Raw genomic sequence first — 15,349 nt, 5'->3', positions numbered from 1 at the left:
AGTATGAGTTGGCATAATCTCTCTTGCCTATCTTGCAAGACGTTTTCAAAGCTGATGATTGCCTTAATATATTGTTTTATTTCCAAATGTGATTTCTAAAAGTTTCTAAATGTTGCAACTACATTCAAACCAGGCAGTTGACGTCCTCAACCGTGTTTCGTTAAATTATTAATGTGAGTGAACATTGGCTAGGCTGTTTTCAACAGAGCGTCATTACATTGCAACATTTCATTGTCGTTGTTTATCATTATCAGGGACAGTGTATTTCTTTTGGAACACGCCATAGTTGCCATAGTTTCCTGGCTCATCAAAGACTGTACAAACTCTGCGTACATCTTTGGTGTACGTACATATTATTTGATTTGTAAATCATATTGATTAGGTTTAGACATTAAGCTGCATCAAACATATGTTGTACAAGTCAGCGCAGCTGCGCACGTGGGCGGGATCAATAGTGTCATATGACAGTTCGACCAATGACATCGATGGCAAGATAGTGTCATATTGACAGTTCGACCAATGACATCGATGGCAAGAAGCTAAGGAAGGAATAGGTAGGTAGGTGAGCGAGCTGTTGCTGACGTTTTCTTCGACGTCTTTATTTATACACGTAATGGAAAATGACGTGGTTTGAATTGCATTTAGAGAATTAAACAAAATCAGTTTGCTAAGTAACATTTGAGGGCTGGGCGTCCAATTATGTCTCAAAGACATGGCTAGCATGGCTAACGCCGTTTTCTTTCTCCCTGTCAAAGCTAGCAGGCTCCATCTCTGATGATGGCGTCTGTTGCTAGCTAGCTGACTATGACTTAGTAACTAGCTACCCTCTGAACACATTACACTGCCCAGTGCAGGCTTTCTTTGCCACTGTCTTTGAGACATTCATCGCTTGATTAATGTCGCTCTAGCTGGCAGTGTTCTGTACCAGCCAATAACTCGACTGTCTGGACTCTGGAGGAGAAAATTATTAGCCATCGTGTAGCCTACTCCCCTACCATTTATATAGGTATGTTGTTTATGTGTTTATAGATAGCTGACATCTGCCCTGGCCGTGGCATCCCCTCTATCTTGACTGTTTGTGGAATGGCTGCAGTTTGGCAGCAGGTGTTGGCAGTGGACGCAAGGTAAGTCTTATTCAATAAACTGGTGCCATGGCATTGCCTGCCTGGTGGCCTCACAGTACTGATACAAATACGTTTACTGATACACATCTTGCATTGATTGCTGTCTAGGGCTAGCCTGGATAAACCAGACTGACCACTGCTGAAACAATGGTGAGTCAGAAGTCAGTCTGGTTAAACCAGGCTTGCCAAGCACCTTGATTGTAATTTAACTGCTGTTTGTATTAGTAAAAAGTGATACTTGAATAATGAATGACTCCATGTTATATTGAGCTTATACAGCAGTCTGCTGTCCAGGCAAAAAAAATCTAAGGAATTGTTTCTCTCACTTCCCCCGATCCCTTTCACAGGTACAATGCATACCGCACGCCTACGTTCCCACAGTTCCGCACGCAATACATCCGGCGGCGCAGCCAGCTACTCAGGGAAAACGCCAAGTGTGGCTTTGAGCCGGGGCTGCGCAGGCATTACCTGAGGCTGCGCAGCCAGCTGCTAGCCCTGCGCTACGGGCCCCTGTCTGAGCAGAGCAGCTTCAGGGCCAGCAGTGTGCGCAGCTCCCGCACCACACTGGACCGCATGGAGGTTAGACTGAGAGCAAGGAGCAGAGGGAAAGAGAGAGACAGACAAAGACAATAGGCTACTGTCAATACACATTAGGTCAGTTGAGATGGTTGGAGGCAGACAGATGGTGTAACTGACACTAATAAGGATGCGTAGTAGGCACACTAAACTGACCACTTTAGTTGGGAGGAATAGATGGATTTCAAAGAGTTGGTGAGTTCATATAGGCCTACTTTTGTCTCTGGCTAAGATTATTTGTTTTTTATATGGACGGCAAGTTCCTCACACTCACTACTTATAGTTTTCTATCTCCCTATTTCTCCTTCTCTACTTCCCTCTTTCTTGACAGGATTTTGAGGAGGACCCCCGTGCTCAGGGGGCTCGTGGTCACCGTCGATCTGTGAGCAGAGGCTCCTACCAGCTTCAGGCCCAGATGAACAGGGCAGTCTATGATGAGAGGTAACCCCAGCAACCTCTCGCTCAACCCTACTGACCCCATTCATATTTTATTCTCTGCTTTTGAAACACTGCATTGTTTTTTATCTTTATTAGCACAGAATTTCCTTGAGTGATGGTCCGATTTGTAATAAATTATTCTCCCTGATTGGAAATGTGGGTGTGCAGGACCCCAGGTGCCTTGGTGCCAACCTCTGTGGCGGAAGCTAGTCGTGCCATGGCTGGGGACACCACTCTGAGCGAGAACTATGCTTTTGCTGGCATGCACCACATATTCGACCAACATGTGGACTCTGCAGGTGAGTGGAAAGTACAGTATGTGATGGCAAGATCAGTGCAAGGAGTGAGTATTTCTGTGTCTTATTCTCAAATTTTGTTGGGTTCCCTCCTTTCTAGTTCCACGGCTGCAGTTTGCTAATGATGACAAGCACCTCCTAGCCTGCTGCTCATTGGACGGCACCCTGTCCATCATGATCCTGTCCCCGTCCCCGCCCAGTGTGAAGGTCGTCCTGAAGGGTCATGCAGGTCCCGTCACCGACTTTGCTTGGTCCCTTAGCAACGACGTCATCGTGTCAACATCAAAGGATGGAACACTGCGTATTTGGAACACGGAGGATGGGAGGTGTATCCGTGAGGTCAGAGACCCGGAAGCTAGCGAACTGCTTTGCTGCACCTTTCAGCCCATGAATAACAACCTCACAGTGGTGAGTCATAGTAGAAGCTCAGACAAAGTTTCTAACTCATACCCACACAATATCCACACTAGCATATCACTTAGAATACATGGCCAAGGCCAATACATTGCTTTATTCTAAGTGGTATGCTAGCTGTCCCTACAATGACCAAACTCTCTTCCTTATGGCTTTCCTGACCTTTACCAATGCTCACCCTGACTTCTGTTCAGGTAGGGAACAGTAAGCACCTCCTGCAGGTGGTGAACATCTCCACTGGGAAGAAGGTGAAGGGGGGTTCCAGTAAGCTGACGGGACGGGTACTGTCTATGTCCTTTGATGCCCCTGGGAGGATCCTGTGGGCCGGGGACGACAGGGGCAGCGTCTTCTCCTTCCTGTTTGACATGGCCACAGGTATACTGAGGAAAAACATGCCTACTTTTGATTAATTCATAATAATTGTATTAATGAAACCCAAAGTGCTAGGCCACAAGTATGGGACAGACAAGTGTTGTGTGTGTCTGTGTGTAACAACTCTGAATTTCAACTCACAGGGAAGCTGACCAAAGCCAAGCGGCTTGTGGTGAGTGAGGGCAGCCCAATCTGCAGCATATCTGCCCGCTCCTGGATCAGCAGAGAGGCACGAGACCCCTCCCTGCTGATCAATGCCTGTGTCAACAAACTGCTACTCTACAGGTCTGTCAGAGAGAGCCAGAGAGCTACTCGTGCTCCATTAGCTCCACAATGCTTAAAATGCTTATACATATACTGAACAAAAATATATAAATGCCACATGCAACAATTTCAACGACTTTACTGAGTAACAGTTCATATAAGGAAATCAGTCAATTGAAATTATTTAATTAGGTCCCAATCTATAGATTTCACATGAGTGGGCAGGGGCACAGCCATGGATGGGCCTGTGAGTGCATAGTCCCACCCACTGGGGAGTAAGGCCCAGACAATCAGAATGAGTTTTATCCACAAAAGGGCTTTATTACAGACATATATAATCCTCAGTTTCATCAGCAGTCCGGGTAGCTGATCAGACGATCCCGCAGGTGAAAAATACGGATGTGGAGGTCCTGGGCTGGCATGGTTACACGTGGTTTGAGGTTGTGAGGCTGGTTGGATGTACTGCAAAATTCTCTAAAATGAAGTTGGAGACGCTTATGGTAGAGAAATTTATATTACATTCTCTGGCAACAGCTCTGTTGGACATTACTGCGGTCAGCATGCCAATTGCATGCTCCCTCAACTTGAGACACCTGTGGCTTTGTGTTGTGTGACAAAACTGCACATTTTAGAGTGGCCTTTTATTGTCCCCAGCACAAGGTGCACTTTTGTAATCATGCTGTTTAATTAGCTTGATATGCCACACCTGTGATTATCTTGGCAAAGAAATGCTCACTAACAGGGATTTAAACACATTTCTGCACAAAATTTGAGAGTAATAAGCTTTCTGTGCATATGGAACATTTCTGGGATATTTGATTTCAGTTCATAAAACATGTGACCAACAATTTACATGTTGCGTTTATATTTTTGTTCAGTATAGCTTGATTAACTACTGTGTCGTGCCCTGAAATGTGTGTATGTTATATCATTCATGTACTGTGTGCTGTTGATTGAACAAGGAAAGCATGATCCACTCTGCACATTGCATGCTGAGTTGAGTTTGACTGGTTCTCTGTTCCTCTCGTCTTTATAGAGTGGTGGATAATGAAGGCACTCTGCAGCTTAAGAGGAGCTTCCCCATCAAGCATGGCTCTCAGCCCCTTCACAGCATCTTCTGCCCTCTCATGTCCTTCAGACAGGGTGCCTGTGTTGGTATGAGCCCTTCAGCCTTACTCTGACTTTCACTCTATCTGCTATAAATGGGATAAATGAAAGTGCACCACACTTAAGAACATTGATTGTGTACTGGTTGCCAGTACATCAACTCACTGAAGCCATAGTGTAGTTACTATATGTAACCATCTTCACTCAGTTATAGCAGGTCATAACAATCAGTTATAACCAATGTTCCCTCTAATTTGTTTCGGCACTGAGCAAATTTCAGGTCTGCTGAATTCTGTGCAATTTCCAGCATGCGTTTACTGTGAACATTGAAGCTGTACCCACTTTGTTAGTTTGAACATGTAGGTTACTGTGGCAATTTGATCATAATGTAAACCATCAAAAACAATGGGGAAATGCATCCCATAACATTTTAACATGGAAAGGGCTGTTCTATCATTCAGACTACAGTAGCAGCCAATATGTGGTGTTCAATGTAGGCCTACATTCCATGAGACTTGAAAAAGACATGCAGGGCTTGACAGTAACCTGTTAATCCACTTGTCCTTCAGACAAGGAGCTGACTGAAAATGTTGTTTTCTTTTATGCAAGAAACCACTTTACAAAATAAAATGCATTATTATTCCCATACCATTATTACAGAGAATCAAACAAATAAAGCTACCCTCTGCCTATTGGCTACTTAGCTTGTTCAACCCTGTCTCAAAATACAACACTGCCACTTTACCGGACTGGCTTTTCAAAGATGTTTTGTGCTCTCTTGAAGCAATCAATCCACTTTTGCTGACTACAAATGATCTATAACTGGGCTAATAATTCACTAACTAGCAAAGGACATGAACAAAATGTGAACACAGGGCTCCATGCACCTCTTGCTTTGATCTCTAAACAAGTGCATCTACTCATGACCGCTCATGCTATAAACACAGTTCAGTTCAAAGTAAATGGCACAGATCCATATATGGCAATGGTCTATTTGCATATAGGCCTACTGCAGCTCTAGTTGTTTATGCCGTTCAGGCTGAGTAGTGCGTGTCAGTGCAATAGAGTCCTACCCCAATGCATTATTCCTACAATAAAATGTATTGCATGGTTTGTTTTGTTTAGTTATGTTACATTGAAAGTGGCTAATGGATTGTTGTTCGGGACATTTTTGTAAATTATATTTCCATATTTTTAGCTAGGCTATATGATCACTCCGAAAGTAGATCTGCTGTTGTATTACTTGTGAGGCACAGCTGAGTGAGCATACATTTAAATAATTTGCTTTTTATTTTAATTTTACTGGGCTGATGGTGCCTGCATCTGATGGTCTCTCTCAGCGGAGGGAGAGAGCAGCAGACTGAGGGTCCACCTCTCAACATCCCTCCTCTCTCCCTTTCCTCCACTGACATTGACCAAAAAGGCACACCGTCTTCCAGCTGATGGGGAAACTAGAGTCGCACTGCATTATTTCTGCCTCATGCACAAATTCATGTTACTCCATGAACAGAGAAAGTGAAATGTTCCTCGATATTAATAAAGACCCAAGCCGCTAATAATAACGCAAGCCTATAGATACATTTTCCTACTCATTCATTGGAAGATGGGCTCTCGAGTGGCGCAGTGGTCTGAGGTGATACAGACGATTCCAGGCTGTATCACAACCGGCCGTGATTGGGAGTCCGATAGGGAGACGCACAATTGGCCCAGTGTTACTGCTGGACTGCTTGTTGTAGCACTGAGTGGAAATAGGAAGAACGTATAATTTTATGGCTTATGAAAGTGTTGAATACAAACTTCAAAATGAACTCACAAACAAAAACAGCAGTTCTTTGCTGTATTTGTTGACCGTATCTCACTAATCATGGCTTTTAACGTTTTGAAATCTCACAGTATCAACTTTGCTGTAGCTTTCTTTTATGCCTGCTACGTTACTGCAGACATGGTAATCTGAACCATCCGATTGGCCAGCGGTAGGCCTATAGTGCACTTGATTTGCTCTCTGGGCCCACCTGGAAGGCAGAGTTTGTACCTTCAGACACATGACATGGTTCAAAATTCACAACAGTTTGCCTACCCGGCGTGCAGTTTAGAGGGAACTTTGGTTATAACAGATTGGTTTTCACAAGTATTCTCTCTCTCGTCTCTCTTCCCTATTTTTCTCTTCCTTTCCACGCCTTTTCTCCACTCTGTATCCCAGTGACTGGCAGTGAGGATGCCTGTGTCTACTTCTTCGATGTGGAACGCAACACTAAGGCCATAGTCAACAAGCTGCAGGGTCACGGTGGTCCAGTGCTGGATGTCAGCTTCAACTGTGACGAGAGCTTGCTGGCTTCTGCAGACTCCACTGGCATGGTTATCATCTGGAGGCGGGAGCAGAAGTGACCAACCACCAAAAGCTTCCTTCCATGCACTACAAAAAAAGCCATCCAATCACTAGAATGCTAAATACAAGGGGCAGGGAAAGGATATCTGTGTTTTTAAGGCTGGGATTTAGTGGTTACTGTGAGTGTGGTCCCCGCGAATGCAGGAAAATAGTCAACAAAGTGCGATCTAATTGAATCCCTGTCTAGGTTTTCAACGTAAAAGGGAGCACTGCTCCTCACTGAGGGTCCTGAGATGTTTGCATGTGTCAAGAGTAGGACCTGTAATAGCGCTAACTACTTATTGTAAAGCATTAATATAGCAAAATGCAATACAGTAGTATTAAATGACAGCCTTGTTCCTTTAAAGTTGCCCATTTTCCTTCAATCATTCCCATGTTTATTGTTCTACTGTGATGTGCATGGCATTCTATCAAGAACCCATCATATAAATCAGTACTGACATTTTGGAATAACTACTGTGTGTGTATTGGAATAACTACTGTGTGTGTGTGTTTGTGTGTGTGTGTATATATATATATATATTTAACAAAACAAAAAAAACTTGATGGAAACTCAAAGAACACCTTGTGTGTTTGTGAGAATTTGTGTGTTTATGTGCCTGTGGTGTCATTTTAATGTCATGGTTGCAAAGAAATATAATATATTTATGATATGCACATACTGAATAAAGTAGCCACTGTACATCTCACAGAGTTGAGTGTTAGTGTTACAATAGAGCTAGCCAGCTTGTAGTTAAAAAAAAGGAAATGAGTTACCTCTGGATCATGCAACCATTACACAGGGGGAAAGAATAGGGTTTTGGGAAGAACGCCGAAAATAAGGTGTGAGGTTAAGACAGGTTTAGGAGGTCTTACACGTTTTGTTCTATTAGATATCAGTTAACCTGACCATTATGAAGCCTTTGTGCTTTTTCTGATTACATAAATGCTTCAAAATTCACACAAAAAAAAAGACGTTCGCTGATTAAGATGATCTCATGGAACAATACGTTAAAGCGCTCTACGCCTATTTTTACCATAGACCTTATTTTCCTCGTTTATCCTAAAACCCTACAAAAACTACATTTTCCTATAGGCTTTGTCCAAAGAACCATGGCAGAGTTAGTGCCTACAAAAAAGACGCCATTACTATTGCTCTTTCGCAAAGTGTAAATGTTTATGTTTTTCCACACGTGCGCTAGAAGTCTATTGGTCATTTGGGCTGCCTGTCATTCTATAATCGGATCCAACCATTGGCTAGCTAGACTTCCTGGGATTTTGGCGGTGGAGTAAACATGGCGGAAGATTTAAAAGGTAATTCTAGGGAAAATGTTGGATTTTGCTTACTTTCCTTCCGTAACAATAGCAGTTATACGACAATCACGCTTTTAAAAAATACCATATAACGCGGAGTTGATTAGCGAAATGACGATGCACCACAGTTTGAGATATTTGTCGAATTTAGCCAGCTACTGTGGCTATTTCGCAATCAATGGTCGTAGCTATGCCATGCTGATTGTTTGATTTTCATTGATAAACAATAGTGACTATATCTACTATCACATTTTAAATAGTTAGCAACCTTGCTACTTAATTTAACGTTATGCACATACATAATGTTGAACATGTTGATAACTAAATGGAGGTATGATAGTTGTTGATCGAAGTGACCACAGTTGTGTTCTTTGTGTAACATTAGCTAACGTTAATTAACTGGCTTGTCACTCACTGCAGGGTGCCAAGTTGTATGTAAAGTGACAACGAGCCAGTTGCAGACACTCTGTCGTCATGAAGGGATTGTGTGCTTGGATCTGGGGGTCAACAGGAAACAAATGCACAACTTCGAAGTGGAGTACCTGTGTGACTACAAGAGGACACTTGTTCCTGGTAGGAAGACAGCCAATGCCACAGGAGTACCAAAGGTTAGAACAAGTTCTAGCTAAACTTTGGATTGATTTTGGTAGCTAGATATTCAATTGATCCAGCTTGCAGTGCTATACTCTGACAGACATCACAGGCAACATGAACTTGTTCTTTTCAGTTCTTAACTGATGTGGTGCTGTCACTGAAAGCATCCATCTGTACTTGAGAGAGAGAGAACTGCTCCCCTGCTCCAACCTCCAACCTGTATGTGTATGTGTGTCTTTCGGAGGGGTTGGGATAAAGCCGGAAGTCACATTTCTGTTGGCCTTGTGTACAATTGGACATCTAAAGTGATCTTTGTCTACCTTGTCATAGGGGCGCCAGAGTTCAGTATGACTCCTTTCAACTGCTGTTTTTCTTCCTAGGAGCGAGAGTTCTACTTGGTTAAATGGAAGGGTTACCCAGATCACATGAACACCTGGGAGCCGAGGAAAAACCTGCGGTGTGTGGAGCTTCTACGTCAGTTCTGGGACGATGTCTTCCTGGAGCTGCAGAGACAGAAAAAGACTGTAGTCCCCAACCGGTTTGAAACAGAGCTGTCCTCTTACCTGGAGCAGAGGGCCAGGCATAGGCAGAGTCTGCAGAGGTGGGAGGATCAGATCAACAGTGTTGGAGGCCTCACCAAACGCATCCTGGTCCGCAACCGTGTGGACCTGGAGGGCCCTCCGAATAACTTCACCTACATCAACAACTACAAGGTGTGCAAGGCATTGTATATCACCAGTACTTTGTATCAATGACATGTTTCAACTGTAGTGATGTTGCCCTCTTTATGCCTGCGGTATTATGCATCAGCAATAGAGTACAGATATAAAAATATACACTACCGGTCAAAGGTTTTAGAACACCTACTCATTCAAGGGTTTTCATTTATTTTTTACTATTTTCTACATTGTAGAATAATAGTGAGGACATCAAAACTATGCAATAACACATATGGAATCATGTAGTAACCAAAATAGTGTTTATTTGAGATTCTTTAAATAGCCCAAATCACATTTTATTTGTCACATACACATGGTTAGCAGATGTTAATGCGAGTGTAGCGAAATGCTTGTGCTTCTAGTTCCGACAATGCAGTAATAACCAACAAGTCATCTAACTAACAATTCCAAAACTACTGTCTTATACACACAAGTGTAAGGGGATAAAGAATATGTACATGAATGAGTGATGGTACAGAGCGGCATAGGCAAGATACAGTAGATGGTATCGAGTACAGTATATACATATGAGATGAGTATGTAAACAAAGTGGCATAGTTAAAGTGGCTAGTGATACATGTATTACATAAAGATGCAGTAGATGATATAGAGTACAGTATATACGTATACATATGAGATGAATAATGTAGGGTATGTAAACATTATATTAGGTAGCCCCCCTTTGCCTTGATGACAGCTTTGCACACTCTTGGCATTCTCTTAACCAGCTTCATGAGGTAGTCACGTGGAATGGATTTTAATTAACAGGTGTGCTTTCTTAAAAGTTCATTTGTGGATTTTCTTTCCTTCTTAATGCGTTTGAGCCAATCAGCTGTGTTGTGACAAGGTAGGGGGTGTATACAGAAGATAGCCCTATTTGGTTAAAGACCAAGTCCATATTATGACAAGAACAGCTCAAATAAGCAAAGAGAAACGACAGTCCATCATTACTTTAAGACATGAATGTCAGTCAATCCGGAAAATGTCAAGAACTTTGAAAGTTTCATGTGCAGTTGCAAAAACCATCAAGCACTGATGAAACTGGCTCTCATGAGGATCACCACAGGAATGGAAGACCCAGAGTTACCTCTGCTGCAGAGGATAAATTCATTAGTTACCAGCCTCTGAAATTGCAGTCCAAATAAATGCTTCACAGATTTCAAGTAACAGACACATCCAACATCAACTGTTCAGAGGAGACTGTGTGAATCAGGCCTTCATGGTCAAATTGCTGCAAAGAAACCACCACTACTAAAGGACACCAATAATAAAAAGACTTGCTCGGGCCAACAAGCATGACCAATGGACATTAGACTGGTGGAAATGTTGTTCTTTGGTCTGGAGTCCAAATTTGAGATTTTTGGTTCCAACTGCCATGTCTTTGTGAGACGCGGTATGGGTGAACGGATGATCTCCGCATGTGTAGTTCCCACCATGAAGCATGGAGGAGAAGGTGTGATTGTGTGGGGGTGCTTTGCTGGTGACACTGTCTGATTTATTTAGAATTCAAGGCACTCTTAACCAGCATGACTACCACAGCGTTCTGCAGTGATACTCAATCCCATCTGGTTTGCACCTAGTCCCACTATCGTTTCTTTTTCAACAGGACAATGACGCAACACACCGCCGGGCTATGTAAGGGCTATTTGACCAAGAAGGAAAGTGATGGCATGCTGTATCAGACGACCTGGCTTCCACAATCCCCCGTCCTGAACCAAATTGAGATGGTTTGGGATTAGTTGGACCGTAGAGTGCAGGAAATTTAGCCAACAAGCATATGTGGGAACTCCTTCAAGACTTTTGGAAATGCATTCCAGGTGAAGCTTGTTGAGAGAATGCCAAGAGTGTGCAAAGCTGTCACCAAGGCAAAGGATGGCTATTTGAAGAATCTAAAATAAATGTAGATTTTTTACACTATGGTTAATACATGATTCCATATGGGTTATTTTATAGTTTAAATATCTTCACTATTATTCTATAATGTAGAAAAAACGTTTTAAATAAAGATCACCTACTCATTCAAGGGTTTTTCTAAAACTTTTGCCCGGTAGTGTATATAGAAATCAAAGCTTTTTTCCTAGGTGGGTGAAGGCATTTCGATGACAACGATGGCAGTGGGGTGTGAGTGCACCAACTGTTTGGAGAACCCTGTGGGTGGTTGCTGCCCAGGAGTATCGGGACATGGCTTTGCCTACAACGAATGTGGGCAGGTGAAGGTTAAGCCTGGGGAGCCCATCTATGAGTGCAACAATATGTGTCGCTGTGGACCAGACTGCCCCAACAGAGTGGTACAGAGAGGGATCCAGCATACCCTCTGCATCTTCAAAACAGACAACGGGCGGGGGTGGGGAGTACGGACCTCTGAGCGTATCAGAAGGCATTCCTTTGTCATGGAGTATGTTGGAGAGGTAAAAAAGACAACTTTGATTATAGAGACCACATATTTGGTGCTCGGTTTCTATTATCAGTAACATTTGACAAGCAAACATCAACATAATAACTCGTGGATTTCATCTCATTCAGGACTTGGTGTATCCTGGCTGTGTTATAGTGCAGGGTGGTTCTCTCTTGTGATTGGCTGTGCTGTGTTCCATCCAGATTATCACTACAGAGGAGGCAGAGAGGCGGGGTCAGGTCTATGACAGACAGGGAGCAACGTACCTGTTTGACCTGGACTATGTGGAGGATGAGTACACCATTGATGCTGCTCACTATGGAAATGTATCCCACTTCGTCAACCACAGTGTGAGTAGTTCAAGTTCCATTTATTGCCGTTTGTAGGCACAAGTACATAGGCTAGATTGGAATTTCTCTGTGATAAGGCTATGTTTGAGTGTCCTAAAATAAAAAATAAATCATCTTCACCTTTCCTACCTCTATCCCACAGTGCAACCCTAACCTGCAGGTGTATAACGTATTCATAGACAACCTGGATGAGCGACTGCCACGTCTGGCTTTCTTCTCAAACCGTGGTATCAGCGCTGGGGAAGAGCTCACCTTCGACTACAATATGCAGAGTAGGTTTCATCTGATATATCATATCTCCACAGATCCTAAGATCACTGAAATTAAAGATATGGAAATACAGTGAAGAACTGCATTTTTAAGAGGATACAAAATGGAGTAGGAATTCGAAAGGACTCAGGGTAAGACTAAGGACCACCCTTTTAGGTCATAGAGCAACCTGTTTCAATCTATAATTTGGTCTGTCTTCTGTTCTCTTTCTAGTTGATCCAATAGATGTGGAGAGTACAAAGATGGACTCCAATTTCAGCATGACTATTTCACCCAAAAAGGCTTCTCTCGTGACTGGATCACCCAAGAAGGTTCACATGACTGGATCACCCAAAAAGGATCCTCTCATGATTGGATCACCCAAAAAGGATCCTCTCATGATTGGATCACCCAAAAAGGATCCTCTCATGATTGGATCACCCAGAAAGGATCCTCTCATGATTGGATCACCCAGAAAGGATCCTCTCATGATTGGATCACCCAGAAAGGATCCTCTCATGATTGGATCACCCAGAAAGGATCCTCTCATGATTGGATCACCCAGAAAGGATCCTCTCATGGCTGGATCACCCAAAAAGCGAGCGCGCATGGAGTGCAAGTGTGGGACAGACAATTGCAGGGGGTACTTGTTTTAGGGTTGCAGCAAGGACACATTTATACATTTGACTTTTCCAGGATTGTCATCATGAAAATTCAACTTTATTTCTGGCATTTTAAATGTATACTATGATGTCTGTGAATATTTTGCCCTATTTGATCATAAACTATTCATTAGTGTTTGGGGCATCTTTTATTTCTTTCTTACATGTTTTTTAAAAAAGTTATTTGGTTTTAGTATACAACACTCAAATCCAATTTGTTTGCTATCCGATCTCATTGAATGTACACTACCTTTCAAAAGTTTGGGGTCACTTAGAAATGTTCTTGTTTTTGAAAGAAAAACACTTTTTGTCCATTAAATAACTTCAAATTGATCTGAAATACAGTGTAGAGATTGTTAATGTTAAATTACTATTGTAGCTGGAAACGGCAGATTTAAAAAAAATAATAAAAAAATCTACAGCGGTTATCAGCAACCATCACGCCTGTATTCCAATGACACGTTGTGTTCGCTAATCCAAGTTTATAATTTAAAAGGCTAATTGATCATTAGAAAACCCTTTCTCAATTATGTTAGCATAACTGAAAGCGGTTGGGCTGATTAAAGAAGCCATAAAACTGGCCTCCTTTAGACTAGTTGAGTATCTGGAGCATCAGCATTTGTGGGTTCGATTACAGGCTCAAAATGGCCAGAAACAAAGGACTTTTTTCTGAAACTCGTCAGTTCATTCTTGTGCTGAGAAATTAAGGCTATTCCATGCGAGAAATTGCCAAGAAACTGAAGCTCTCGTACAGCGCTGTGTACTACTCCCTTCACAGAACAGCGCAAACGGACTCTAACCAGAATAGAAGTAGGAGGCCCCGGTGCACAACTGAGCAAGAAGACAAGAACATTAGTGTCTAGTTTGAGAAACAGATGCCTCACAAGTCCTCAACTGGCAGCTTCATCAAATAGTACCTGCAAAACACTGGTCTCAACGTCAACAGTGAAGAGGCTACTCTGAGATGCTGGCCTTCTAGGCAGAGTTGCAAACAAAAATACATATCTCAGACTGGCCAATAAGAAGAAAAAATTAAGATGGTCAAAAGAACACAGACACTGGACAGAGGAACTCTGTACTGTGAAGTGAGTCGTACACAGTGTTATACGAGATCTTAAGTTTCTTGGCAATTTCTAGCATGGAATAGCCTTAATTTTTCAGAACAAGAATAGACGAGTTTCAGAAGAAAGGTCATTGTTTCTGGCCATTTTGAGCCTGTAATTGAACCCACAAATGCTGATGCTCCAGATACTCTACTAGCCTAAAGAAGGCCAGTTTTATTGCTTCTTTAATCAGGACAACCGTTTTCAGCTGTGCTAACGTAATTGAGAAAGGGTTTTCTAATGATCAATTAGTCTTTCAAAATGATAACTTGGATTAGCTAACACAACGTGTCATTGGAATACAGGAGTGATGGTTTCTGATAATGGGCCTGTGTACGCCTATGTAGATATTCCATTAAAAAATCAGCCGTTTCCAGCTACAATAGTCATTTACAACATTAACAATGTCTACACTGTACTTCTGATCCATTTGATGTTATTTTAATGGACAAAATGTGCATTTCTTTCAAAAACAAGGACATTTCAAAGTGACCCCAAACTTTTGAACGGTAGTGTAGATATAGCAATGCATACATGCTGAATAACTACTCTTCCTTTTCATGTAATCATGTGTTGTACAACACTGGCGTGTGAAAGTTAAAAAGGTGTGTTCTACGGCTTCTTAGGAACAGGAGCCATTGATAGAGTTTAGAAAGTGCTTTATGACTGGGTTGCAATAGGCTGGCAAGGCATCAATTATACGCTGTAGGCCTGTCACTCACTGTTTGAGGCCTCCTTCATTGGTGGATGAAGCTACCGCCCCTCATTGAGGTTGCAATATGTTACAAAGGCCACATTCCAATTGTCGGAACTCTTCCCAGTGTGCGTTCCAGTCATGTAATTTGACCAGACATTCCATAAAGGATGTCATTCAGTTGCCAAAGCTACACTGTATATTGAGCATGCTACTCATCTTGGTCCAGATCTTTCTGTAAATACATTTTTATTTTTAAGAGTAAAACTAGCTAAATTAATATTTTATTATACCCACTGAATGTTGAGCTCAA

The 15,349-nt window shown here is 42.3% G+C and overlaps 2 protein-coding genes across 22 annotated transcripts; both read left to right on the top strand.

Moving 5' to 3' along the window:
• The first annotated feature begins 467 nt into the window (after nt 1-467).
• LOC110532481 (WD repeat-containing protein 13) lies at nt 468-7,666 on the top strand. Of its 19 annotated transcripts, none has more exons than XM_090184969.1 (11): nt 499-554; nt 1,030-1,124; nt 1,233-1,274; nt 1,472-1,703; nt 2,032-2,141; nt 2,307-2,437; nt 2,535-2,842; nt 3,043-3,223; nt 3,364-3,505; nt 4,521-4,639; nt 6,792-7,666. In XM_090184969.1, exons 4-11 carry the CDS (start codon nt 1,698-1,700, stop codon nt 6,974-6,976), a joined length of 1,182 nt encoding a protein of 393 aa, XP_090041095.1. In that variant the 5' UTR covers nt 499-554; nt 1,030-1,124; nt 1,233-1,274; nt 1,472-1,697; the 3' UTR covers nt 6,977-7,666. The 19 variants fall into 19 exon arrangements, with proteins under 19 accessions (XP_021472103.1, XP_090041089.1, XP_090041095.1 ...); XM_036988496.2 differs by having other exon boundaries at nt 510-554; nt 1,472-1,895; XM_090184970.1 differs by having other exon boundaries at nt 510-562.
• A 522-nt stretch (nt 7,667-8,188) lies between these two features.
• On the top strand, nt 8,189-15,337 carry LOC110532480 (histone-lysine N-methyltransferase SUV39H1-like). Of its 3 annotated transcripts, none has more exons than XM_021616426.3 (7): nt 8,189-8,270; nt 8,691-8,878; nt 9,245-9,577; nt 11,665-11,991; nt 12,182-12,328; nt 12,471-12,600; nt 12,812-15,337. In XM_021616426.3, the coding sequence occupies exons 1-7, from the start codon at nt 8,252-8,254 to the stop codon at nt 13,231-13,233; spliced, it is 1,566 nt and encodes a 521-aa protein (XP_021472101.3). In that variant the 5' UTR covers nt 8,189-8,251; the 3' UTR covers nt 13,234-15,337. The 3 variants fall into 3 exon arrangements, with proteins under 3 accessions (XP_021472101.3, XP_036844386.2, XP_021472102.3); XM_036988491.2 differs by having other exon boundaries at nt 8,208-8,270; nt 8,691-8,843; XM_021616427.3 differs by lacking the exons at nt 8,189-8,270; nt 8,691-8,878 and adding an exon at nt 8,998-9,083.
• Nucleotides 15,338-15,349: the final 12 nt, after the last annotated feature.

Source organism: Oncorhynchus mykiss, chromosome 9, assembly GCF_057628025.1.
Source record: "Oncorhynchus mykiss isolate SJ-2025 chromosome 9, ASM5762802v1, whole genome shotgun sequence".
NCBI lineage: Eukaryota > Metazoa > Chordata > Actinopteri > Salmoniformes > Salmonidae > Oncorhynchus > Oncorhynchus mykiss.
This window is presented reverse-complemented; position numbering and strand designations above follow the sequence as displayed.

Coding starts and splice junctions, on each gene's coding strand:
- LOC110532480 (XM_021616426.3), top strand. Junction 11,992..12,181: donor TCATGGAGTATGTTGGAGAG/GTAAAAAAGACA, acceptor TGTTCCATCCAG/ATTATCACTACAGAGGAGGC. Junction 12,329..12,470: donor CCCACTTCGTCAACCACAGT/GTGAGTAGTTCA, acceptor TCTATCCCACAG/TGCAACCCTAACCTGCAGGT.
- LOC110532481 (XM_021616428.3), top strand. CDS start 1,084: ATGGCTGCAGTTTGGCAGCAGGTGTTGGCAGTGGACGCAAG. Junction 2,843..3,042: donor TGAATAACAACCTCACAGTG/GTGAGTCATAGT, acceptor ACTTCTGTTCAG/GTAGGGAACAGTAAGCACCT. Junction 4,640..6,791: donor CAGACAGGGTGCCTGTGTTG/GTATGAGCCCTT, acceptor TCTGTATCCCAG/TGACTGGCAGTGAGGATGCC.